Source organism: Malaclemys terrapin, chromosome 1 (assembly GCF_027887155.1).
Source record: "Malaclemys terrapin pileata isolate rMalTer1 chromosome 1, rMalTer1.hap1, whole genome shotgun sequence".
NCBI lineage: Eukaryota > Metazoa > Chordata > Testudines > Emydidae > Malaclemys > Malaclemys terrapin.
The window spans coordinates 123,946,031-123,973,213 of record NC_071505.1 but is presented as its reverse complement, the minus strand read 5'-3'; the positions used below and the strand labels follow the sequence as shown (position 1 = coordinate 123,973,213).

Below are 27,183 nucleotides of genomic sequence, written 5' to 3'. Positions count from 1 at the left end.
CTGATTTCAATTTCATTTTGCATTTAAAAAGCTAAAATCAGGCATTGACAATCACTCCCAATTTAGCCTTTGTAAATACAGACTCAACTGGAAATCAGAGTAGCTGCCTCTGAAGTGCTATTGAGCGGGAGCGCATCGAGAGCATCAAAGAGAAATACTAAGGCACTGGATTGCTCCCAAAATTTACATTGGATTGTGTAGCCTCAAATTGCTGAATCAAATTGAACCTAAATTAGCAGTGACCAAAAACTTACTGTTGGCATAGGATTAGATGGCCAGTGCTAAACCAGCGGGCAACCTTAGCGATGTCCACTGTTATAGGGGACACCCTTGCTCACATTCTCAAGAGAAGCCAAGGACTGAATGAATACAGAGACTGTACCAACTTTTCACCTCTAAAGGGGACCCCTCCTGACATTGGTGTAGTTGCGTGAAGGTGTTTGCACTGCTGCTGCCAGTGTGTACCCATTTTACAAACGGAGTACTTCCGTCTCCAGGACCATCAGTTCTAAGCTTCTCCCAAGCAGTAAATAAACTTGTTAAAAATGTGCGCGTGCGCACCCACACACCCGAGAGAGAGATGCAGTCATAACTAGAGATCGTTGAACTTTTTCCCCATCAAAACTGTTTTTGATGTAAAATTGTGTTCACAGCTAAACAAAAATTTTCAGGCAAAGATTTACAGTTATTGAGTTTTTAATTTTTTTCAACAAAGTGAAAATATTTCACAGGAAAAAGCCCCTCATTCCTGACCAGCTCTACTTACAGCTTCTCGATTATGATGACAATGTTTGGATGACCCAGCCAAAGTAAGGGCCAATTGTGACACTGACACACAGTCTATATTGCAGCTAGAAGGGTGCTTCTCAGCATGGGTAGATACCTGCTAGCTCTGCTCAAGCTAGTATGCTATAAATAGCACTGTGGCCACAGCACCCAGGTGCCAGCTCAGGCTAGCTGCCCAATTACAATCCCACAGGACTCCCTGGGTACATACTCAGGCAGCTAACCAGAGCTGCCACCACCACAGCCAATCTGCCCAATCTGTTATTCTTAGTGTGCTAGCTTGAACAGCCACATGTTGGCTCTGCCTTCCTGCATTGGGAAGCGCACACCCAGCTGCAGTGTAGACTTAAGTGATAGTCCTTCTCCTAAAGAGAGGGACTCTAAAAAGACAGACAAGTGAGCGTGACAAAGAGCTTTGTGAATAACTGATTCTTCGGTTCACTGAGAAGTCCAAAACACTGAAGTTTTTTTTTTTATTATTATTTTGGCAAATCAAAAATTCAAAGTGCTTTGTTTTGAGTTGAACAAAATGCATTATTTTATTTTATTTTTATTTTTAAAATTAAAAAAATTGAAGGAAATTTCTAAACAAAAATCCTTTGGAACTGAAAAAAATCAACGTGTTTCACATTTTGAAAATGTTTAATCTTGGATTTATTTTCATTCAGCAAAACTGACACATTCGCAAAATGTTTAGGTGTCAAAGCCTTCCCTCTCCCTCCCCTCCTCCCCCCCCAAAAAAGTGTTGACAGAAAAGTTTCTCTCGGCTCTTCTGCCCTATCAAATGCAGGAAGAGATCAGAGTAACAGAAAGACTCATAAGTTAGGCTCAAGTGGGTTTGTTTTTTTTTAAAATCAGCTAGCCCCAACTGAAGCCCAACCAAACTGTCATTGACCCACCTTGTCAAAGCTCAAAAATCACGAAAGAAAACTAGTTGATCTTATATCCCTATGGACACAGTCTCATTTTTCTAATCTAAGTGTTAAACCCTGAGTAACTCCATTGAAGAAAGAGAAGTTACTCGAGGGAATACACCAGTGCTGATGATTTAATTAATTCTGACAGCTTGCCCTCAGCATCCACTTCTGCAGTAATTTTTCTAGCACTTTTCGCTTTCCATTTCTAATTAGACAACTTAAACCCTATGTGTTATTGTGTGACCCAGCTCCTGAGATTAGGGTCACCAGATAGCTCGATTTTATAGGGACAGTCCCAATATTCAGGGTATTGTCTTATACAGGCGCCTATTACCCCCCCCCCATGCCCCTGTCCCTATTTTTCACACTTTGTGTCTGAACACCCTACTCGAAAGATCTTTTAAATGAGAATGAAAAGTAGAAATTGGCGCTGAGTTGGGAAAACACAACAGCAAGGCTGCTGACTGAAAGAAGCGGATGGAATGTTTGCAGTGGAATTGCAGAAAAAGTTGAGGTCAACTAAGGTTGAGGGGGAAAGAGTTAAATATATTTACAAAATATAATCAACGTTCATTTAAAATAATAGGCAGCGAGCAATACATTTATCAACAAGATGATATAGCTTTCTGTAATCAACTGTGTATCATAGTAGAAAGATATATTGCATAAATTGGGAAAATAAATTTAAAATTAAAAACCAATATTTAAACAAAGAGCCATATTATAATAGAACACCTTTTCAGCCATGGTTTAGGGCTTGATCTTGCAAAGTGCTGTGCATTTGGCCTTGATCCAATAAAGCACTTATGCACATATGTAACTTAAACACACACACTTACCTTTATGCATGAAAAATTAATCAATACAACTATTCATGTGGTTAAGGGTTTTGCTGGGTCTGATCTATTATGCTCAGCACCCTACAAGATCAAGCCCTTAGGGCATTCTCCTGAAAAGGACCCTGGTCCATCTGCAGAAATGGAAACAATGTTTCTTTAACAAAGGTCTCAAGGGGTTGGCACACAAGGTTGTTCACAAGTAATTTGAGATGTGTACTAATGGAACATTCAAGCACAGTACTGAGCCAGATTCTATTCTCCTTGCCTATAGAGTGGTGCTGCAAGGGAGAGCAGAAACAAACCCAAAATACAGTCATGCTTTATTGCTGTTTAAATTCATTACTATAATGTAGGGCAATTTAAAGTAGTAATTACATCTGTGATTCATCAAAAACTAAACAAATTAAATAATCACTAAACATTTCTATTAAGCGTGCCTTAGCAATATCAGCTTTATGCAATGTCATCAGAGCTGGTGTTTGTCCCAGGAGGGTGAGATACCATCTTTTATGGGACCAACTTCTGAAGAAGAGCTCTGGGTAAGCTTGAAAGCTTGTCTCTTTCACCAACAGAAGTTGGTCCCATAAAAGATATTACTGTACTTCACCCACCTAGTCTCTCATCAGTTTTAAGCATTTTGAGCAGACTCCGAGCACGCGAGTTCTTTTCCGTTGTTTCTTCAGCTTTTCATCTCTCAACAAAGATGTTGCGAGTCACAAGGAAACTTGTTGAATATGGTCCATTTTTGCACTTTGAATCGTAATAGTACATCTCAGCCCAATTTTAACAGAAAATAAGCCCATCTTGAGGAGATTTTGTTTTGAAATTGTCAGTCCTTTGCCGTCGCTGAAAATGTCTCCAGCAGATGAAGATAAATTTGAATTAGATCAACAAAAATGCTGATCAACAAGACTGAAATCACCTAGAACAATGCTTGTCTATCGGTATTTTCACAGCATCATTTCAAATAAATTGCATGAGAAAATATGTGACTGCTGAATAATCTCTCTCAAACTCTGCAGCAGTAATATGTTGTGACTAAATGAACCATACTATTTTCTGTGAACAAGTGAGCCAAAATAAAATCACTGACAAGTCTTCAGCTGCAAATACAACCTAATTGTGGTGATGTTTGAAACAAAATCACTTAGGGCCAAATTCTGCTACCACACTAAGGCTGGTGGGACCTCTTAGTCTGGGTTCAAGAAGACTACTCCAGAGTAAGGTATTGCTCAGTTTATGGCAGAGTCCATTAATCATACTAAACACATACCTAGAGATGATGTAAGCCATAGTTTTTTGTAGGTGAAAAGTGCTATATGACGTGTTGTTATAGCTGGAGCAGTAGTGACACCTGTTCCCAACCCCTTTCTATTATAAATTCCTTTATGTAACTTGGGCAAATTTTACCCAGTCGGACTGAAATTTTGAAGGTTTGGTCAGTGCTTCAGGTTGGATTTTTTGGGAAAGTTTGACCAAAAATGGTTCAGCCATTTTATAGAACAAGGTTAGTGAGAAACAGGTGATTTTGCAAATGTTAATTATTTTCCTTACTTTTTTATTCCAGCTTTAGCACCAACAGAGTTTGGAACAGGAACTTTAAAGCTATCTATTAGGTACTGATATACCCCCCATTACTGTTGTTGGAGCACCTCACAACACTCTTGTGATATAGGAAAGTGCTATTTATTCTCACTTTACAGATGGAGCATGGAAGAACAGACAAATAGAGCTTCTAAGGTATTTGAACACCTAATTCCCACTGAAATCAATGAGTTAGGGCCTCAATATGATTGAGGATCTGGACCAGAGAGGTTAAGTGACTTGCCCAAGGTCACACAGGAACTCTGTGGTGGAGCAGAGACTTGCATGCAGGTCTCCCAATTTCCCAGTAACACACTAAACACTGGGCAAACTTTCATCTCTATCAGATAAGCTGATAGTCCTAGGATCACAGAGGTTGCCTTTTGCTGTCCCTGTAAAAGGCCACTCAGATTTTGCTAAATTATAAGCAATGGAAGAATCACTATTTAACAGTGGGAATTAGGAACACCCACCCACACACATACACCCCCCCATCATTCAGTGTTTTGCATGCCCTCAAGTGGATGGTCCACAAAAAAGAACAGCTTACTAATGTTACTGTTGCTGGCTAACAGTTATTCATTTAGTTCAAGTGGTAGAGGTCTGGGCTGTGGAGCCAACAGTCAAACCCTATTAAGTACACATGCAGGGGGTAATTATGATCATTCCATAAAGAGCAAAAGGCACACAACAATCATGTACAAACATAATATAAAGGGACGTCGAGATACAGTGTGATCCAAATACTGTAACCATGCTCATTAACTATATACAATATGCAAGGGCTAGTTACATCCACACACACACTCTGTTCTGGCAGAGTTCTGGAACATGAAAGACAGTGAGGGCATTAGAGGGCTCACAAACTATTTAAAGAGACACTACTCAACTCAACATGAGCACCCATTGCAACACGATGGCTAAGAGGGCAAAAGTGATCCTGGGAAGCATAAGGAGGAGAATATCAAGTAGTTGTAGGGAGGTGTTATTACCACGGTTTATGACATTAGTGAGACTATTATTGGACTACTCCTATGTCCAGTTCTGGTGTCCACACTACAAACAGAATGCTGTCAAATTGAAAATGGTTCAGAAAACAGCAACAAAAGTTATGGATTTTGGAAAATTTGCTTTATATTAAGAGTCTTGAACTCAAATCAGCTCTTTCGTTTATCCAAGAGAAGGTTAAGCGATGACTTCATCACAGTCTATAGGTGTATACTTGGGATGAAGGTTTCTTGATGTTTTTAGGCCTGTTTAAAGTAGCAGACAACTGTATGACAAGACTCAGTGGTTGGAAGCTGATGCTATACAATTTCAGATTAGAAATGAGGTGGTGGTTGTTTTTACGAGGGTAATTAACCATTGGAACAATTTACTTATGGGCATGGTGGATTCTCTGACATGTTCAGCTTTAAATCAAGATGTTCTCACACAGATATGATCCAGCTCAACTAGATGCTATGGGGCTGATGCAAGAATCACTAGGTGAAGTTCTATCGTTTGTCTTATGCAGGAGGTCAGACTAGATGATCATATTGATCCCTATTCATTTAGCTAGGGATCCTTGGGGTTGTGGAATAGAGTTTCCAGCAGATTCCCAGCCACTTCAGTTTTTTCTGGCCCTGCCCACATGGAATCCATATCAGGTCTGCAGACCTGTCAGAGAATGTGGATTAGCAGCTGCACATCAAAACCTTATAAAATCTTTTTGATTGTTTTGTTCCCCACAATATGTTTTTAACATAGGAGACAAACATATGTCCTCCCACCTCATCCCACAGAGTTACTGGTTATGCAGCTGCTGCATAATAGCAACTGATGTCAATGGGAGTATGCAGTGATTATATATAGTCAGACTATAGAATGTATCAGTCTGAAAACGGGGAAATTCTGCTCTCAGCACCACCTGCCAAATCCCATCTCTAATATTCTGCATGCACAGAAATCTGGGTTAGTGGGGTTTCGCTCTCTTTTTTTTTATATTATATATATAAACACAGACATAGCACACCAGGATTCTTCATAACAGTGGGTGTGCGTGCGCACTCACGTGTGTGTAATATTTGTAGAGAGTGTTGAATTATTCATTCTGAATTTTTACTTCCTTTCTGTAACTCATCTCACCTGAAACAGTCAGCCATCCCAGTGTAGTTGCAACAAATAAATACTCCTGATGTGAAAAACGGATACACAAGTTAATTGCTAATAACAAGAACAAACATGGAACAACAACCAGCTGGCAGCTATAATCATTCAAAACAAAATCTCCATACTTCATAAATCATCATTCACACCAAGCCAGACTCAGTAAAAGCACCTCAACCAGATGCTGCTGAATAAGTGAAATATTGCAACAAAACTTGTTTTTCTTTTGTGTCTACTTCTATTGTGACTCAAAAAGAGCTTCTCACCAGGGGCCGGGCCATGCCATGCATCGATTCATATGCATAGATCCTAGTCCAGCCAAAGGGAGTTTTATACATGGTCAAATCAATACTAAGATGCAGCCCTGAAACAGTTTTTAAAATAAACACAGCTCCATTGCTGGAGTCAAAGAGCAAAGAGCACTCTTTGTAAAGAGAGAAACTACAACCGGGGTCACCTCAGAAAACCCTGTTTTCCTTCTTCCCTCTCTCCTTCCTTTCCTTCTCCTATTGCATTAACACTCAACACGTAGATTATTTCATCTATCCTTCCCCATGTATCCAAGTGCACCTCTCCTACTCACTTTCCAACATCTCCCCAGGGTATGGTACCACTTCCTGAAACCATGCAGGGCTAAAACTAAACTTCCATCTCTCCTATTCCGTTGCCACTTTTCCTCCCCCATCACCAGTCATAACTCCACTATCCTCTAGCCACTCAACCTCACAACTTTGAAGGCCTTTCTTTCCTCTCTCCTCACAGCTACGCTGTCACCAAATCTCTTGTCGTTGCCCTGTACCACACTTCTAAAATCCATCTCTACTACAAAGTTGATATAAAAGCTATATCAAAAATTCTACTCTGCAAAGGACAAAGTGCTGAGAGGATATGTAACCAGGGACTGGCAATACATCATGAAGCAATAGATTGCATCACATGATAGATTTTACTGGCTAACTTTTGAGCTTGGCTTTGAGTCAACAGCAAAGTAGCATCTCAATGAATAAGAATCCATTAAATTCAAGCTGAGAGTATGAAAGAGGGCCTTTTCTCCCACCCATATTTGAAATTTACCTGGGACAGGATGTTCTTTTAATGTCTTCCCTACTCTGCAGTGTGCTGCTTTCCAATTTAGTTTTTAGATCTACACTCTAGTATAAAATAGTTCTGCAAATATGAAGAACACCTGTATATTTTATATACTGTATATATTTTAAAGTCCTTATGTGGAAATACATTTACAAAATCTGTGACACAGGGTTTGGGGGTTTGGGATGATCTGAAGTTAGAGACATTCAGAAAATCCAGTCTTCATCACCAGTGTAGAATGGTCTAAAAGATCATTATTGCAATTTTCTATTATATGCAATGAGATTGGGACACATTGTGCTAGACATTGTGCAAACGCATAAGAGAGACACGTATCCTCAAGGGTGCTTTGAAACCAGTGGGAAGTTAGGTACCTAAATAGCTTTGAGACTCTGGGCCACAATCCCTGACCTGATGAGCTTAATCTAAATAGCTAAGAAACAGTGGGAGGGAAAATAGAGGTGAAGTGGCCTGACTCAGTTTACACAACAATTTGGTGGCAGTCAAGAATGGAAACCAAGTCCGAGTCTCGGTCTAGTGCCCTACCTAGCAGACCACACTGCCTTAGGCATAGTAGTTCTTTGAAATGGCCTCTCGATATTCATACTTGTGAGAGGCGTCTTCTAGTGCCACTAAACTTCAGGAATTTGGTAGAAAAGCTGCACCCCTTTGGGACTGCACAAGTAATCCTCACTGTTTGGAGCTGAGATAAGAAACTGTGCAATCCAACCACCTTAATCTCTTCTTTCTAGTGCTAGCTGCAGGGGAGGGCATTCAATTACTGAAGAGAGTTTTTCCTTGATTCATCCACCAAAATCTCCTCTTTTCTTATTATGGTGCTTGTAGATTTTGATCACTTTGATAGTTTGTAAGTAGTTTTGATGCCCTGTGCAGTTTAAATTCCAGACCACCTCTGGCTCAGTTCCAGAACAAACTTGTCTGATCCAGACACTAAAGACCCAGAGGAGGGGAAAAAAAAAAAAACACGCGCTCCAAGTCCCATACATATTACAATGATCCACTCAACTACCCTACAGAGAGTCATCTCACTACATTTCAGAAATATGAATAATTTAAAATAGCCCAATTCTGACTTTGATGATTCCCTTGTATCAAGACTTTTTTGTGAAGACATGAAACATTAACTACAACCTTCTTTAGCTGAGCAAGAGGTCTGGCTTCATTACATATTATCTCTATTCAGTTCGGCATACTAGTTCTGTCAAGGTTTGACAAACCAACCACATTAAATTAAGGTTGTCAGAACTATACATTCAAATGTCCCCACCTGATCAAGCCAGTTTTCCTTGTGACCCCTGTGAATTAAATGGCCATGTTAGTTATTTTATGACCACTATACATTAAAATGCATGATGATTTCTCGACATACACAGCTGGATGAATTAAGGACAGATGTTTCAGCCTAAATGAATTTCCTTGCTTTGGGCAGCACTTTAAGGATGTGATCTTCAAAGCCATCTAAGAGATTTGGGTGTTCAATTCCTATTAAATTTCTAATCCAGATCCATCCAAATGTGAAAATGTGATTCAAAAATCTCAACCGAAATATTTTTAAAACTTTCCCCCCCTTGATAATATACTTTAATGGGGGAAGGAGGAGAATTTCTGGTCATTAAAAAACTGATAATATATACTCAGTGAGCCAACACACACACACACGATTTTTAGGTTTTTCAGCAAAATACTCCAGCATTATCTTTAATGTCCGTAAGTCTCCTTCGTCTGTTTCCCTGTTCAATACATCTCTGTTAAAGTTTGCATACTTCATATTTCTTTAAAAAGTCTCAGAAGTTCTGAAAGGGAAGTCTGAACTTGGATATATTTCCTTTCTAAAACTCTCAGCTGCAAACCAGATGAGGGACTATCAGATGAATACCAGTTAAAATTAATTTATAGCTACTTGCCTTTCAAAAATTTAGGACCCAATTCTGCAACCCACATTCACAATGAGTAACCTATTCATGCTGGTAGTCCCATTGACTTCTCACTGCTACTAATTGAATGACAAGGCTGCAAAATTTGCCCTTTCATTAAGTAAATATAGAAAACTGCATTCTGTGTGGTTTCATTTTTTTTCCAGCAGAGAGACCTGGAATGTATTTAATTGGTGCAGATATAGCCATTTCCAAAACTACAGAGGCAACCTATTTTCTCTTTTACAATTGACTTATCCTTAGCCAACGCCAGGACAAAATGTGGTCTACCATATTAAAGATGTACCCTTTATGCTGTGCAACTCATGCTGTTACCAGTAGGAGTTTTCTGCACATGGAGGACTGCAGGATCAGCTGTCCACATTTAAAAACACAATGAAATATCAATGTAAAAAGCTGTCTATTCTCCCAGTCAAATTTAGTGACTGAAGGGAATTAGCCGCTCCCTTCATGTGCGTCTGTAATTTCCATTAATAGTAAAGGTGTTATATATGCATATGTTCAGAGATGACCAGAGCTTTAAGTATTACCTACTGTAAACAAATGCTTTACACTGTTCATTTGGATTCCGTGAATCTTCTGCATATTAAAAAAGCACTTGCAGTAGACTCAATAGATTCAATTATGCAGCATAAGGAAGTACTAATATAATCTAATTACCTCCTAATGAAGAAGTCAATGTGTTACTCAAGCTATTAGCATGGGAGCTTGAAGTAAATGCAATTTATTTAGGAGCCAAATATTACGAACCACGTAGGACCAGATCAGTGACCTCCCTGCATGCCTATGTGGGGGGGTTACTTTACTTCCCTCTGCCAACTACCCTGCACACACCTGCCCTGCACTCCCAAATATGCCAACCAGTGTGACTACACCAGGGAAATAAGCTGTGGCAGCTACAGGGCTGGTGCAGGGGACATCCCCTTTCCAAGCAGGAGATAGGGGACAGGCAAGTTGTGACCAAGTCATAATCTGTTCCTAGCCTAGTCCATGGCTGCACTGCCCCTACACCGGGCTTGTGACAAAGTAACAATTGATCTCATAATAAGTAGAAGCTGCTGATACAGATACAAAATATTCTTCATACAAAAGCTGTTTTTAACCGTAGGAGTTAACAAACATGACCAGACCCATTAAGAGCCAACCATAAGTGATTAAACTATACAGAGGGCCAGATCCTCAACAGTATAAATCAGCATAGCTGAGTGAAATCAACAATTAACAGCAGTTGAGGATCTGACCCTCATTATTTAACTGGTTCTCAGGGTCAGACTCAGACTTACAATGATGTAACCCTTCTGTCAGGTGAAGTCTGCAGCAACGAGGGCTGAGTTCAATATCTAGGGGTTCCTCTTAACATTACAACACAGAACTGGCTTGAGCCCCCACCCTGTAATGGGGGAAAACTTAACTGCATCTCGGCTGCCTCTAAGAGGCAACACTTGCCCACTCTCAAGCACTGAGTCGGTGTATAACGGAAGAGAACTTTATTAAAAAGGAAAGGGAACGAAGCATTAGTTTGGGAAAACATCACAACCATATTCAGACATATGCGATCATAAGCCAAGCCAACTCCACAGTGTGTTAGGCAGTGTCCTTGGCCTCAGTTTCCCACTTTTTTTTGTTTGGGAGAAGGGAGATCCAACAAACAAATGTCCTTTTAACACATTGCTCCCCTCTCCCTCCACTGCACCCCCTACACAGTTGGCTGTTCTAGGTCAGCAAAGCCCCAGAGTTCAGAGGTGTATTCATGTGGGTTCACCTCCCACCCTCTGGTGCTTCAGATACCAAGCACAGGGCAGGCAGAAGGGACAGGGATAGAGCAAAGAGGAGAAAAGCACAGGAAAAGGAGACACATAAGCAGCAGGAGATGCTAGCCCTTCTCAAGCAGCAAACAGACATGCTGGAGACTTCTGCTGACCTTCAGGCTCTGACCCGTGCTCACCTCCCTCTGCAGCCCATAGAGAACTACATTCTGGGACCTCCCTACGCACACCCCACATTCCTGGGGCATCCAGGGCCATGGCATTACCCCTACCACGCCACCCCAGGGGTGAGTACAGACAATCACAGCCGCACTTACACCAACCATGTTTCTTACAAGTCAGTGTGTGTGTTTGTGAAAGAAAAATGACTGTTCTTTTCCAAGGTTCTTTTCCCTTTATTTATAAAGTTTCATTCACTTACTTGTATGTCTGTTTGCAGTGGTTTGGAATAAAAGTCTATTTATGAAAACAATCATTTTATTAGTTCACATTATAGGCTGGCTGGAGCGGACATCATTCATAACTAATAGCAATAGGTGCATTTGCAATGTTGTTTTGCCACCCACCCACCCAGAGAGAGAGAGAGCACACAATACAAGATTTATACTGGGGTGCAAAAAAAACAAAAAACAAAAAACAAAAAAAAACCAACCCAATGCCAGGAAGTGCACACATTACTGTGGCTCACTGTTAAAATAGTCTTTCAAAGCCTCTCTGAGCCACATAGCTCACCACTGAGTTCTTCTTATAGCCCTGTATCTGGGTGCTCGAATCAGCAGACAACTGTTCCACCTCCATCCTCCACTCCACTGGAAACTTTTTCCCCTTTGTGTCACATATTATGAAGCACACAGCAGGCAGCTATAACCATTGGAATATTTTTTCACTGAGGTCTAATCTATGCATAGACAGCGCCAGCAGCCTTTCAAACACCTAAAGACACACTCAACTTTCACTCTGCACCTGCTGAGCCTGCAGTTGTTGCACTCCTTGCTGCTATTGAGGTGGCCCGTGTGTGGCTTCATCAGCCATGGGAGTAAGGGGTAGGCTGGGTCTCCCAGAATCACTACTGGCATTTCAACATCTCCAATGGTAATCCTCTGGTCTGGAAAGAAAATCCCTGCTTGCAGATTTCTGAACAGGCCTGTGTTCTTAAAGATGTGTGCGTCATGCACCTTCCCTGACCAGACCACACTGATGTCAGTAAAATGTCCTGGTGATCCACTAGGGCTCGCAACACCATAGAAAAGTAGCCCTTACTGTTAATGTACTGTGTGGCAAGATGGTATGGTGCCAAAATAGAGATCTGCATGCCAGCTATCGCTCCACCGCAGTTCAGGAACCTCATTGCCAAAGAAGCATCCAGTATGTCCTGCACATTGCCCAGGGTCACAGTCCTTTGTAGCAGGACACAATTAATGGCCCTGAACACTTGCATCACAGCAGCCCCCACAGTGGATTTCCCAACTCCAAATTGATTCGTGACTGATCGGTATCAGTCTGCCATTGCAAACTTCCACACAGCGATTGCCAATTGCTTCGCCACTGTCAGAGCAGCTCTCGTTTTGATGTGGCTGCGCCAGAGGGCTCAGGTGAACTCTGCACACACTTCCAGGAATGTGGCTTTGCGCATCCAGAAGTTCTGCAGCCACAGTTTGTCTTCCCATATCTGCATAATGATCAATCCCACCAGTCAGTGCTTGTTTCTCAGGCCCAGAACCAGCACTCCACCGTCAGCAGCTGCTCTGTGAATGCCAACAAAATTGTTTCTTTCTATGTCCCACAGCAAGCTACCATTCCCCACTGCTCCTTTGGCAGCTCTGCAACTACTGCAGGATCAGGCACATTGTGCTTGCAGCTCTCATCATTATAACACAAAGTTGGGCAGGATCCATGCTTCTTGCAGAGATAGTGGACTTGCGGGTTTGTGGGGCTTTTGAAAAGAGGCATGAAATATTATGGTGTGCAGAGAACATTATGAGATGGAGAAAACTGCATCATGGGACACTGAAATCATGTTCCCAGTCACCCCTACATGCACAGGTGCCGGCTTCTAATTTTTCCCGGGGGTACTCAAACTCAGGCCATGCCCAAACTCCACCCCTTCCACCAAGCCCCCACCTCCACCCAGCCCAACCCCACCCCTTCCCCGACCCACCTCTTTCTATCCCATCCCTGCTCCTCTCCCTCTCTCCCAGCACCTTCTGCGTGCCACGAAACAGCTGTTCCCCTCCCTCCCAGTGCCTCTTGCACACTGTGGAACAGCTGTTTCATGGCATGCAAGAAGCACTGGGAGGAGGGGAAGGAGTTGATTGGTGGGGCCGCTGGCGGGCGGGAGTGGAGGGAAGCGCGGGTGCTAAGCACCTGCTAATTTTTTTCCATGGGTGCTCCAGCCCTGGAGCACCCATGGAGTCAGCGCATATGCCTGCATGCCTCATTTGAGTCATTGCAAACCCTTCCCAAAAAAATCAGCCTCCGCTAGATGGTGGCGAGTTGCACAGTGGGATACTTACCCATGGTATTGATGCAAGCACTGGAGGTAAGGACCCACAACGCTGATACACGGAGAGTAGTGTGGATATACAAAAGCGATGTAATTACTACGGTGGCTGTACATCAAAGTAACTTGGGTTGACTTAATTTTGTAGCATAGACTTGCCCTAAATCTGCAGCAGACTACTGAGGGGTGGGCTCACACCCCAACTTGCCATGAACTAAATGTCTGTACAGACAAGCCCTTAGTGTCTCTTTGCCTTGCTTCCCCAGAATGTAAAATGAACATAATAGTACGTCCGTACCTCACAGGGATGCTGTGAGGATAAATACTTTAAAGACTGTAAGATGCTCAGGCACTACAGTAATACAAATACCAAAAATACAGAGCTTTCCTAACTTGGACCCCTCAGAACCTGCATTTGGGTACCACAGCTGAAGAGTCCTGCACAGGCCTTGATGGAGTGAGATGGCCAGCTAGGGTAGAATTTTCCAAAGTGGGTTAGGAGAAGTTCTACTGAAAGTAATTGGGACTTGTGCACCCAAGGGCATGCCTGCATGGTGGGGTAATGTGCACAATGGGGTGGGGGGAGTGATTTCTAAGTGTATTAACATGTTGCACATTAATTGGTACATGTAGACCCTCCCAGTGCACACTAAAGGTTTCCTCATGTGCTTTAACATAGAGATAGGGAACCTTTAGGTGCATAGAGACCCTGCTGGTGTGCACTAGTCATGCCCAACATGATAGTGCGCTTTAGAAATCACCCCCCCCCCCCTTGCAAAACATTACCCCACCAGGTACACAAGTGCTAAGTAATTCAGCAGCTTTTGAAATCCCACCTATCATGCTTACTTAGCTGTTTAACCCCACTGGCATAGTAGAAGTCTGTGCCCCATTCAACTGTTATATATGAGAATCCCATCCTGAGGAATGAGATCAGGGGAGGTACTGACCAGGTGCAGGACTAAGTGAGTCGCAGTGCAAAGAGTGCCTCCAACTGATAACCTCTGTTTAAGAAGCTTTGGTTTTGTTTCTTCATTGAATACATTCCTAATCCCTCCCTTTTTAAAAAGGTTTTACAAAACTTTGGAAATTACATCCGAAAAGCCACATTAAAAGAATATTAAGGTTGCAAAGTTAAGCATTCAAAAGTAGGAAATGCTAGAATTCAGATTGCTCATGCATACGGAGAATGACCAAAAAAACAAATCTTGGAAGGTACCCAGTCAATGAACACTGTCCATCTTGAGTACTCAGTGAGGCTGGAGTGAATTTAATAGGCAGCAGGTTTAAAACAAACAAAAGGAAGTATTTCTTCACACAACGCACAGTCAACCTGTGGAACTCCATGCCAGAGGATGTTGTGAAGGCCAAGACTATAAACAGGGTTCAAAAAAGAATTAGATAAATTCATGGAGGATAGGTCCATCAATGGCTATTAGCCAGGATGGGCAAGGATGGTGTCCCTAGCTTCTGTTTGCCAGAAGTTGGGAATGAGCGACAGAGGACGGATCACTTGATGATTATGCGTTCTGTTCATTCCCTGTGGGTCACCTGGCATTGGCCACTGTCAGAAGACAGGATACTGGACTAGATGGACCTTTGGTCTGATCCAGTGCGGCCATTCTTATGTTCTTATGAGGTGTCACAGATCTAGGAGAGTGCCCCCTCTGGACCACTCACCAGACTCCTGTGAGTGGATTCAACTACTGGATCTCATGTGCTTTAAGCCTTGGGAGTCTGAAATCAGTCCAGGCACTGCCCTTAGCTTGAGGTCCTTAGACACACCCTTGGAGCACTGATCCTCTGTCTAGCACACCCCCATTCTCAACCCCCGAGACCTATGACTTTGCCATCCAACTTGCACATCCTTGTTACCCAGCTGAACCCCAGGCTCCCTCACAGGCTGTGTTCTCACTCCCTCCCAGAACTCCAGCCATGTGGGTATTCTGGACCCACAGTTTACCTCTTCAAAGGGCACATGGTAGATGAAGCACATATCACAGAATCTTGTGCAAAGTAATCCTCTAAGACACCATTGCTCATTATGCATGAGAGCAGACGGTCCAGATCATACAGCAAAACAAAACAAACATCCTGATTGATCATCACTGCAATTTCAATAGCATTAACACTGGCATCAAAATGGAGTAACAAAAAGGTGAATCAAGCCTTATGTTCTGAGTTGATTGACGGGTAGCAGTCTACTAGATAGGAGCAAACACTGATTTCCACAGATGTATTGGGTCTATAAGCATAGATTTCTTTACACTCCATTAATGGAATGTTAGCTGTATAATGTAGCACCTAGACCTGTGAATACCCAAAAGGTAAAGAACTACCAACTTCTGATGGAAGAAATATAGCAGTAGGAATTTACTACCTAGCACCTCATCAGGATGGTGACAGTGATTATGAAATGCTCAAGGAGATTAGAAAGGCTACAAAAACAGAAAACCCAATAATATTGGAGGATTTCAACTAACCCCATATTGATGGGTACATGTCGCCTCAGGAAGGGATGCAGAGATGAAATTTCTAGACACCATTAATGACTGCTTCTAGGAGCAGCTAGTCCTGGAACCCATAAGGAGAAAGGACTAAATCAAGAATTGCCTAAGGAGCACACAGGATCTGGTCCAAGGGGTGAATATACCTGAACCACTCAGTAACAGTGACCATAATGTAATTAAATTTAACCTCCTTGTAAGGGGGGAAAATACCAGAGAATTCCACCAGCGTAGCATTTATCTTCAAAAAGGGGAACTACACAAAGACGAGGAAGCTAGTTAAATGGAAATTAAAAGGTTTAGTAACAAGAGTGAAATGCCTCCAAGCTGCAGGGTAACTATTTTAAAATACCATAATAGAGGCTCAGACTAAATGTATACCCCCCAAAACCAACAAAAAAAACCAAAAACATGACCAACCATGGCTAAACAGAGTAAAAGAGGCAGAGTAAAAAAAGACATCCTTTAAAAATTGGAAGTCAAATCCTCCTGAGGAAAATAGAAAGGAGCATAAACTCTAGCAGGTCAAATGTAAAAGTGTAATTAGGCAGGCCAAAACAATGTAAAGAGCAGCTAGCAAAAGACACTAAAACTAACAGCATTTTTTTTAAGTACATCAAAAGCAGGAAGCACGCCAAACAATCAGTGGGGGCCACTGGCAGACATGCCAAACCCACGGGGAAAAGAAAAAAAAACTTGCAGAAATTGGGCTTGATTTTGGCTTACTTGGCTTGTGAGTTGTTGCCTAGTTTTGGGCTTGTAGCTTTTGGGGCTTGTAGCTTTTTTTTTATCAGCTCCCAGCAAGCAGGGGCAAGGGGGAGGGGAAGAGAGTCAGGGTGCACAGCGGGCCCACCACAGTCCCAGACTGCACGCCTGGAGGACCTAGTCACAGAGTGTTGGGGTTCTTAGGGATTGGCTTGTTTTGAAATAAGATTAGCTTGATTTTTAGCTTTTTGTGAACGTTGGGATGCTTTTTTAGCATGTGAAAGTTGGCAACTGTGGCCATTGGATGATCGAGGTGCTACAGGAGCACTCAAGGAACACAAGGTTATTGTGGAGAAGCTAAACTCTACATCAGTTTTCACTGCAGAGGATGGGAAGGAGATTCCCACATCTGTGCCATTCTTTTTAGGTGACAAATCTGAGGAACTGTCCCAGATGAGGTGTCAATAGAGGAGGTTTGGGAACAAATTGATAAATTAAACAGAAATAAGATACTAGGACCAGATTGTGTTCACCCAAGAGCTCTGACGGAATATGAAATTACAACACTATTAACTGTGGTATGTATCCTATCACTTAAATCAGCCTCTGTACCAAATACAAATAACTGGTGTGATGCCAATTTTTTTTAAAAAACACTCCAGAGGCTATCCTGGTCAATACAGGCTGGTAAACCTAACTTCAGTACCAGGGAGATTGGTTGAAACTATAGTAAAGAACAGAATTATAAGACACGTAGATGAACACAATTTGTTGGAGAAGAATCAACACAGATTTTGTAAAAGGAAATTATGCTTCACCGATCTAGTCCAATTTTTGAGGTTGCATGTCAACAAGCATGTTGAGAAGGGTGATCCTCCGGGTATAGTGTATGTGGACTTTCATAAAGCCTTTGACAAGGTGCCTCACTGAAGGCTCAAACAAAATAAGCAGTCATGGGATAAGAGGAAAGGTTTTCTCATAGATCAGTGACTGGTTAAAAGATAGGAAACAAAGGGTAAAAATAAATGATCAGTTTTCACAGTGGAGAGAGGTAAATAGCAGGGTCCCCAAAGATCTGTACTGGGACCAGTGCTGTTCAATATATCCATAAATCATCTGGGAAAAGGGGAAAACAGTGAGGTGGAAAAGTTTGCAGAGGATACTGGACAAATTGGAGAAATGGTCTGAGTTAAACAGGATGAAGTTTAACAAAGACAAATGCAAAGTGCTCCACTTAGGAAGGAAAAATCAATTTCACACATACAGAATGGGAAAAGACTGTCTAGGAAGGAGTACGGCAGAAAGGGATCTAGGGGTTATAGTGGACCACAAGCTAAATATGAGTCAACAGTGTGATGCTGTTGCAAAAAAAGCAAACATGATTCTGGGATGCATTAACAGGTGTGTTGTGAGCAAGACACGAGAAGTCATTCTTCCGCTCTACTCTGCTCTGGTTAGGCCTCAGCTGGAGTATTGTGTCCAGTTCTGGGCGCCGCATTTTAAAAAAGATGTGGAGAAATTGGAAAGGGTCCAAAGAAGAGCAACATGAATGATTAAAGGTCTTGAGAACATGACCTATGAAGGAAGGCTGAAAGAACTGGGTTTGTTTAGTTTGGAAAAGAGAAGACTGAGAGGGGACATGATAGCAGTTTTCAGGTATCTAAAAGGGTGTCATAAGGAGGAGGGAGAGAACTTGTTCACCTTAGCCTCTAAGGATAGAACCAGAAACAATGGGTTTAAACTGCAGCAAGGGAGGTCTAGGTTGGACATTAGGAAAAAGTTCCTAACTGTCAGGGTGGTTAAACACTGGAACAAATTGCCTAGGGAGGTTGTGGAATCTCCGTCTCTGGAGATATTTAAGAGTAGGTTAGATAAATGTCTATTAGGGATGGTCTAGGCAGTACTTGGTCCTGCCATGCGGGCAGGGGACTGGACTCGATGACCTCTCGAGGTCCCTTCCAGTCCTATAATCTATGAATCTATGAATCTATGATACAAAGCTACTCACGCTATTGCAGTCTGCTTTGGATTTGCCTGAGTTACAAAGGGATTTCACAAAACTGGGTGACTGGGCAATAAAAGGGGCAATGAAATTCAATGTTGATAAATGCAAAGTGATGCACATTAGAAAACATAATCCCAACTTTCAGAGTAACAGCCGTGTTAGTCTGTATCCGCAAAAAGAAGAACAGGAGTACTTGTGGCACCTTAGAGACTAACAAATTTATTAGAGCATAAGCTTTCGTGGACTACAGCCCACTTCTTCGGATGCATATAGAATGAAACATATAATGAGGAGATATATATACACACATACAGAGAGCATAAACAGGTGGGAGTTGTCTTACTAACTCTGAGAGGCCAATTAATTAAGAGAAAAAAAAAAAAAAAAAAAAAAAAAACTTTTGAAGTGATAATCAAGCTAGCCGAGTACAGACAGTGTGATAAGAAGTGTGAGAGTACTTACAAGGGGAGATAGTCAACGTTTGTAATGGCTCAGCCATTCCCAGTCCTTATTCAAACCGGAGTTGATTGTGTCTAGTTTGCATATCAATTCTAGCTCTGCAGTCTCTCTTTGGAGTCTGTTTTTGAAGTTTTTCTGTTGTAATATAGCCACCCGCAGGTCTGTCACTGAATGACCAACAAAGAAAATAACAGAACACCACTAGCTGTCACCTTCAGCCCCCAACTAAAACCTCTCCAGCGCATCATCAGAGATCTACAACCTATCCTGAAAGATGATCCTTTACTCTCACAGATCTTGGGAGACAGACCTGTCCTCGCTTACAGACAACCCCCCAACCTAAAGCAAATACTCACCAGCAACCACACATCACTGAACAAAACCACTAACCCAGGAACCTATCCTTGTAACAAACCCCGATGCCAACTCTGTCCACATATCTATTCAAGTGACATCATCATAGGACCTAATCACATCAGCCATACCATCAGGGGCTCGTTCACCTGCACATCTACCAATGTGATCTATGCCATCATGTGCCAGCAATGCCCCTCTGCCATGTACATTGGCCAAACCGGACAGTCTCTACGCAAAAGAATTAATGGACACAAATCTGACATCAGGAATCAAAATACTCAAAAACCAGTGGGAGAACACTTTAACCTGTCTGGTCATTCAGTGACAGACCTGCGGGTGGCTATATTACAACAGAAAAACTTCAAAAACAGACTCCAAAGAGAGACTGCAGAGCTAGAATTGATATGCAAACTAGACACAATCAACTCCGGTTTGAATAAGGACTGGGAATGGCTGAGCCATTACAAACGTTGACTATCTCCCCTTGTAAGTACTCTCACACTTCTTATCACACTGTCTGTACTCGGCTAGCTTGATTATCACTTCAAAAGTTTTTTTTTTTTTTTTTTTTTTTTTCTCTTAATTAATTGGCCTCTCAGAGTTAGTAAGACAACTCCCACCTGTTTATGCTCTCTGTATGTGTGTATATATATCTCCTCATTATATGTTTCATTCTATATGCATCCGAAGAAGTGGGCTGTAGTCCACGAAAGCTTATGCTCTAATAAATTTGTTAGTCTCTAAGGTGCCACAAGTACTCCTGTTCTTATAATCCCAACTATATATACAAAATAAAGGGTCTAAATTAGCTGTTACCACTCAAGAAAGATGTTGGGAGTCATCGTGGATAATTCTCTGAAAACATCTGCTCCAAGTGCAGCAGAAGTCCAAAAATCTAAAGAACATTAGGAACCATTAGGAAAGGGATAGATAATAAGACAGACAATATAATAATGCCACTATATAAATCCATGGTGCACCCACACCCTGCGCACAGTTCTGGTTGCCCCATCTCAAAGAAGAAAAAGTACAGAGAATGGCAACAAAAATTATTAGGGGTATGGAACAGTTTCTATATGAGGAGAGATTAAGAAGACTGGGACTGTTCATCTTAGAAGAGAGACGACTAAGAGAGGATATGATAAAAGTCTATACATTCATGAATGGTGTAGAGAAAGTGACCACCACAATAACCAGCGGTCACCCAATGAAATTAATAGTCAGCAAGTTTAAAACAACCATAAGGAAGTACTTCTTCACACAACACAGTCAACCTGTGGAACCCATTGCCAGGGGATGTTATGAAGGCCAAAAAATATAGTTGGGTTCATAAAAAGAATTAGATAAGTCCACGGAGGATAGGTTCATCGATGGCTATTAGCTGGAATGGTCAGGGATGCAACCACTTGCTCTGGGTATCCCTAAACATCTGACCGCCAGAAACTGGGACCATTCGATAATTGCCCTGTTCTGTTCATTCCCTCGAAAGCATCTGGCACCGGCCACTGTCAGAAGACAGGATCCTAGGCTAGATCGACCATTGGTGTGACCCAGTATGGCCATTCTTATGTTATTAAGTAAATGAGTATTATTACGGTTAGAACAATATATATTGTGCCTCAGCCTACATACACTATGGCAAACTACCATAAAGTGTATTTTGCTCCTTGGAAGATTTTTAAGCTTGGGCTATCCCAAAATGCAACCTACATTATTTTCCTATGTATTGATCTAGACTAGGTAGTTATACTATGTCATTGTTCTGAGCAATGTTTGACATTGGCCACATCCTAAGAGGAACTGATCACTCACAACCCTAGGCAGCATGGACTAATAGCTAGGGCCCTGGGCTGGGAATCAGGAGGTCCAGGTTCTTCTCCAAGCTCTGCTACTGATGTATTGTATGACCTGGATCAAGTCACTTCACCTCTTTCTCCTCTATCTTTTTTTATTCTTTATCCATTTAGCTCTTTGGGGCAGACTGTTCCTCTTACTTTATGTCTGTGGTAAATAATCAACAACATTGACTTGCAAATGCTCAGCACCTCTCAGGATCAGGCCCATAGTCATTTGCAAAGACTGTATATTTGATAACACCTAGAACAGGGGTTCTCAAACTGGGAGTCAGGACCCCTCAGGGGGTTGCAAGGTCATTACAGGGGCGGGTCATGAGCTGTCAGCCTCCACCCCAAACCCCGGTTTGCAGCCAGTGAAAGGGGTCACCAGTAGAAAAGTATGAGATCCACTGACCTAGCACATTTATAGCATTTGTTATGGTCAGACTGAATAACCCTCTCAGTGCTTATGTAAACTATCCTAGTAGCTGTTTAGAAACATGAAGTGATTTCTCAAGGTCACAAAATGAGTCAGTGTCAGAGTATCTGGATTGGACACTAGTTTCCTATTCAGTGCCCTATGCATAAGGTATTAACAACATCAATAAGAATAAGATTTATTTAGCACTTATATAGTCCCAGTGGCTCCAATCATAGAATCATAGACTATCAGGGTTGGAAGGGACCTCAGGAGGTCATCTAGTCCAACCACCTGCTCAAAGCAGGACCAATCCCCAGACAGATTTTTACCCCAGTTCCCTAAATGGCCCCCTCAAGGGTTGAATTCACAGCCCTGGGTTTAGCAGGTCAATGCTCAAACCACTGAGCTATCCCTGCCCCCTAAAAGCAATGAGTGACGTTAACTCACAGGAGGAACAAGTGCATAGTACTTTGTATTTTCAGAGTATTCTACAAGTATTAATACTTACTAGATCAATTGTAGTAGCCAAGGTGGATTGATTTAAATCAAAATAGTTTAAATCACTGATTTTCATCATGATTTAAAATCAGCAAGCAGGAAGAGTTATTTAAATAAGCCATTTTAATTATGTTTTGCATTTGTACTTTTTAATTATTTTCCTAAACAAAGTTGATGCTCATTGGTTAGTAACTATTAAAACATGGACTTGCAATTAAATGTAACCTTTACACTGGTTTGGTGCTTCTTTTTGCTAACCAGGAGGAAACAGTGCATCTATACACATGTATTTAATCAATTATATAGCTTGACTTACATTCATTCAGATTCTTAATTTTACATTTTTATTATATTAGGAAATGCATCATTCAGCATTTTCTATTTACTAGATGGCTAATCTTTTACTTATGATGTGTGTCAGGCTGTGTTTGGATTGACATTTAAGTTCAATTAAGAATGCAAAAAGCAGCATTTTACTTTTTTAAAATTCAATAAAGCTACCCTAAGTGTTCTGGATAGAAAAGAAAAAGTTTATCACAACGTGTTTTGCATTTAAAATTAACTGATTTATTAAACCAATAATTTACTATTCTTAGTTAGTAAATTATTTATGGTCACTATCGCCTTCAAGATTTTAGATCTCATCCTTTCACACCTAAACTTTTATTCATACACTGGAAGAGGAGAACAAGCTTTCCTGCTTTTGCAGCTCCCACCTGGTTTCTTAATTTTGAATGAAGTAGTCTTTGAACTGAACTAGTTTAATAAACTGAAATTCTCTCTGCACCTACAGAAGAGGATACTGCTGTCAAAAGCTGGTTTAGCTGTCAACCTCTGGTTCCAGATGCTTAGTCAGTAGCTTCCTCCAGTTCTGTGATTTGACGTTGTTTAAAATTTACTACCAAATTTTACCACTTAATATTATTTCGGATATTTAATTTAAAATTAAATCATAGATTGACATGTGTTAAGGGCTAAACTTTCTACAAAATTAAGAAAGTGTAATGTATAAAGAAAATCCAATTTTATTTAAAAAGTGATTTTTTTATTCAACTTGCTATTAATTCACTCTACATGTGTTTTTTCCTTCACATTTCAAGACAAATATGTCATGCTCTTCAACAACAACAAAAGGATACTGTCCCTTGCCATGTTCTTGGGCAACAAGACAATCAGTATTGACAATTGGCATCCACAATGAAGGAGGAGAAATTTGGGAAGGAAACGAATTTTAGTGTCTGTTTTAGACTCCAACCAAGCAAGCTCTTACACAGCTGATAAGTCAAACTCATCAATAGGACTACTTAAATGAATAAGTTTCAGAGTAACAGCCATGTTAGTCTGTATCCGCAAAAAGAAGAACAGGAGTACTTGTGGCACCTTAGAGACTAACAAATTTATTAGAGCATAAGCTTTCGTGGATATGCATCCGAAGAAGTGGGCTGTAGTCCACGAAAGCTTATGCTCTAATAAATTTGTTAGTCTCTAAGGTGCCACAAGTACTCCTGTTCTTCTTTTTAAATGAATAAGTTAAGCATGTGCTAAAGTATTTGCAAGATCAGGGTCCTTAGAAGAGCTGTGCAAAAAAAAAAAATGGGCAAACAGTAAATTGACTGAAAAGTTCATTTCTATGGTACCTGAACTAATCAAATAGTTTTAAAAATGTCATTTTGAAATCAACCTCAACATTTCCCCCCCCCCTCCAGTTTTTCATTTCAGTTTTGGTTCAAAACAAACTCCCCCTCCCCCAGATTTTTTGGTTCAACCACCAAACTAAAAATATCAATTATTTGTTCAGCTCTACTTAGAAGGGATTGTTTTAAAATAAACAATGAGACAATATAGGTTTACAGTTAAGCTATTTCCCATTACACTGTCTTCTTGACACTTACAGGCAAACATTTTTATATTTTTCAGAAAATTATAATGATGTGCCTCAAGATGGGAGAGGTAAGTTTAGAATGCAGCGAGCAGCTTTCAAGAGCGAACTATCCAAGTGAATGACAGACAAACAAACAAACAAAGATGACACCGCCAGATGGAGTTTGGTCAAGACATCTGACAATCAACTCCTATCAACTTACAAAAACAATGTTGAAAGAGTTCAGAAAACCGTCTGTAAGCAATATTTTAATTCTAGGTCAAGATTATTATTTTGAAAGGAGACATCGTATTTGATGGAAAGCTCAATACAGCGAAATGCAAGTTGCTCTTGCAAGATCCAAGCCAAGGTAGACAAAGACAACAAGACAAACCTTTGGCAGATCAACTTTCTTTGCCTCCCCATCCATCAATTGCCATTTGAGCCTAATCTGTGTCAGAATACTGAATGTGAGTTATTCCAAAGTTCTCTGGTGAACATTATGTCACAATAGGGTAGATGCTGACATTCTCAGTCACTGTTCCCACAACATCACACTTCACAATACAAAGGGACCCCTCATCCAATTAGAGTGCAGGGTAGTAGTCATTTCAGTCCCTGATTCTGGTCATTTTATTCACAGCAATGAGACTGGCATGATATCATCAAATTCCTGAGCACAACAAGTGGCCTCAACTGTACTTGCCCTCCAGAGGAGAGTACAAACATTTAAAAACAATTTAAAAAAAAAAGGACAACCTCTCCCCTTCCTGAACCTGATTGGAAACGAAAAAAAAAAAATCCCTCCGATTACAATAGCAATAACACCACTACCCCTCTGTTTTACAAGGCAATAATCCAATTCCCTCAGGCTGATAGTTATTCAGCAATTGATTGGTATCATAATTTATCCCCCTCAGGAAAGGGAGGATTGCTTTGCAAGCCAGAACAGCAATGGGATACTGAGTCGCCGCGTGTTGCAATAGCCTGACTATATTTTATGGTAGGGATTTAACTTGAAGACATACAGTACATTTTATATCAGGGGTGGCCACATTTACTAACCCTCCGAGCCACATACAATAACCTTCAGAAGTTCGAGAGCCGGGCGCACCTGCTGCGGCTTGGGGCTTCAGCAGGAGCAAGGCTGAAGCCTCGAGCCCCAGCAGATGCTTCCCATGGGGCTGGAGCCCCGAGGATCCCCCCTCTCCACAGGGCAGAAGCCCCTAGCCTTACCACCTTGCCTCAGGGCAGAAGCCCTGAGCTCCACTCCACTCCCCTCCCCCCGGTCTGGTAGGTGGAGAACAGGGGAAGGAGGGCTCCGTGAACTGCATTTTAACTGTAAAAGAGCCACATGTGGCTCGCGAACCACAGTTTGGTCACCCCTGTTTTATATCAACCATTCCTGTGAAATGAAGTCATGCAGCAAGACTTCATTTTATACAGAGCGCCTGGTGACTACAACCAAACAGAGGAATTCCTCTGGAATCATAGTACTCAACGCAGCCACATTAGTGCCAAACTAAATTCAGCATTAGCTAATATTATTTTGACCAACACCAAATGATCTGACTATGACTTAGTCACACATATTTGAGAGCATCATCAATAGCAGGAACACTTTCCATGTCTACTGAGTAACATGAAGTCTTCTGTTAAAACTTCTTTGCATTGAGTGCATTTTTCTTTTTTCTACTGAACAGCTAAGGGATACATTATTACTGGACACTTTGGGCCAAATTATGGCTGCCTTGCAGAAGTGCATTAGATAGGGAAAAGCACAGAGAGGCATCAGTGCTGGAGAGCATAAGCCAGCCAATCTTGCCTGCAGCAGTCCAGTTCTCAGAGGAGGCCTGCCTGAGTAGGACAGGGACATCTCTATGTCCCACCTCATTGCACGCCAACCAGTCAATACAAAACGTCACTGGGGGAAGGGCATACTATACCTAATGAAAAGGTGTAGCAGGTGCCACAGGTAAGCATGCTTCCCCTTCAGCACCCTTGCAGGCATTGGACTTGGTCCTGCTCCACGCAGAATGCCTGCAGCATCCCGTCCGTGAACGGTATTCAGATGCCCCCCTTTTCCCTGCACGTGATTCAGTTTGTAGAGCCATACGAGAGCCTTTAAAGTCGTACTGTGGTATTGCACAGGGTGGGAAATGTAGCACTCCAAGTAAAGGGAGTCAATAGTTTTTAAATTCTCAATTCACTTTAAACCAGGGAGCTTTTAGTTTTCTAAAAATAGCGTTTCATTATACCCGTAGCAGCAGCATTCAAAGCACTTTAGTTGAAGTTGGGACAATAAGAGCTCCATCAAAGAGGTATTAGAGAGCGTTTTCAGATACTGGTACAAATACAGCATTGGTTTTTGCAAAAATAGTACTTAGCCTGAGCAAAGGGGCTGAGCTTGCATGGAAGGGAGAACACACACAGTGGAGCTGTGAGATGGAAGCCTCTTTCCCAACTTGCTAGTAAGGGCCAGAAAAATCATATAGCCAAAAGTAACACTGATTCTGGCCATGCCTCCATGGGCAATGTACCTCCTTTTTTTCCCTAGCTGCCTTCCCTTGCAAAGACACCCTCCCCCCCCCCCCCCCCCCGAGGTTATATCTACAATACATAGAGTCTCCTTGCACAAGTTTTTTTGCTACTTATTCCTTTCCCCCACCATCACAGCATCGCAGGTCCATGGACCGGACACACATACATAAGGTACCACAGGATCAAGTCTACAGAAGTTTGGGAACCATTTGTTACAAACAGGAATAGTAATAGAGGCACTTAGCACTTCCAAGGATCAGGCCTGCTGCTCCCGTGAGAATGCAGGGTTCTTAGACCAGCACACTCTGTTATTCATCGTTCACTGTGTGATGCCTAACTCAGCACAACAGGCTGAATTAAGGTTGGAATGTCAGACTTTAAAGTCAACTTAGAAATCAAACTTCTCCGTA

At 41.6% G+C, this 27,183-nt stretch overlaps 1 protein-coding gene across 6 annotated transcripts in view; it reads left to right on the top strand.

Moving 5' to 3' along the window:
* Positions 1 to 26,822, top strand: part of SHISAL1 (shisa like 1) — a 294,813-nt gene extending 267,991 nt beyond the window's left edge. For all 6 annotated transcript variants that reach the window (XM_054037973.1, XM_054037982.1, XM_054037964.1 and 3 more), the window contains one exon: positions 24,289 to 26,822. In XM_054037973.1, coding sequence (XP_053893948.1) covers position 24,289 — 1 coding nt within the window. In that variant the 3' untranslated portion in view covers positions 24,290 to 26,822. The remainder of the gene's footprint in view (positions 1 to 24,288) is intronic.
* The last annotated feature ends 361 nt before the right edge of the window (positions 26,823 to 27,183 follow it).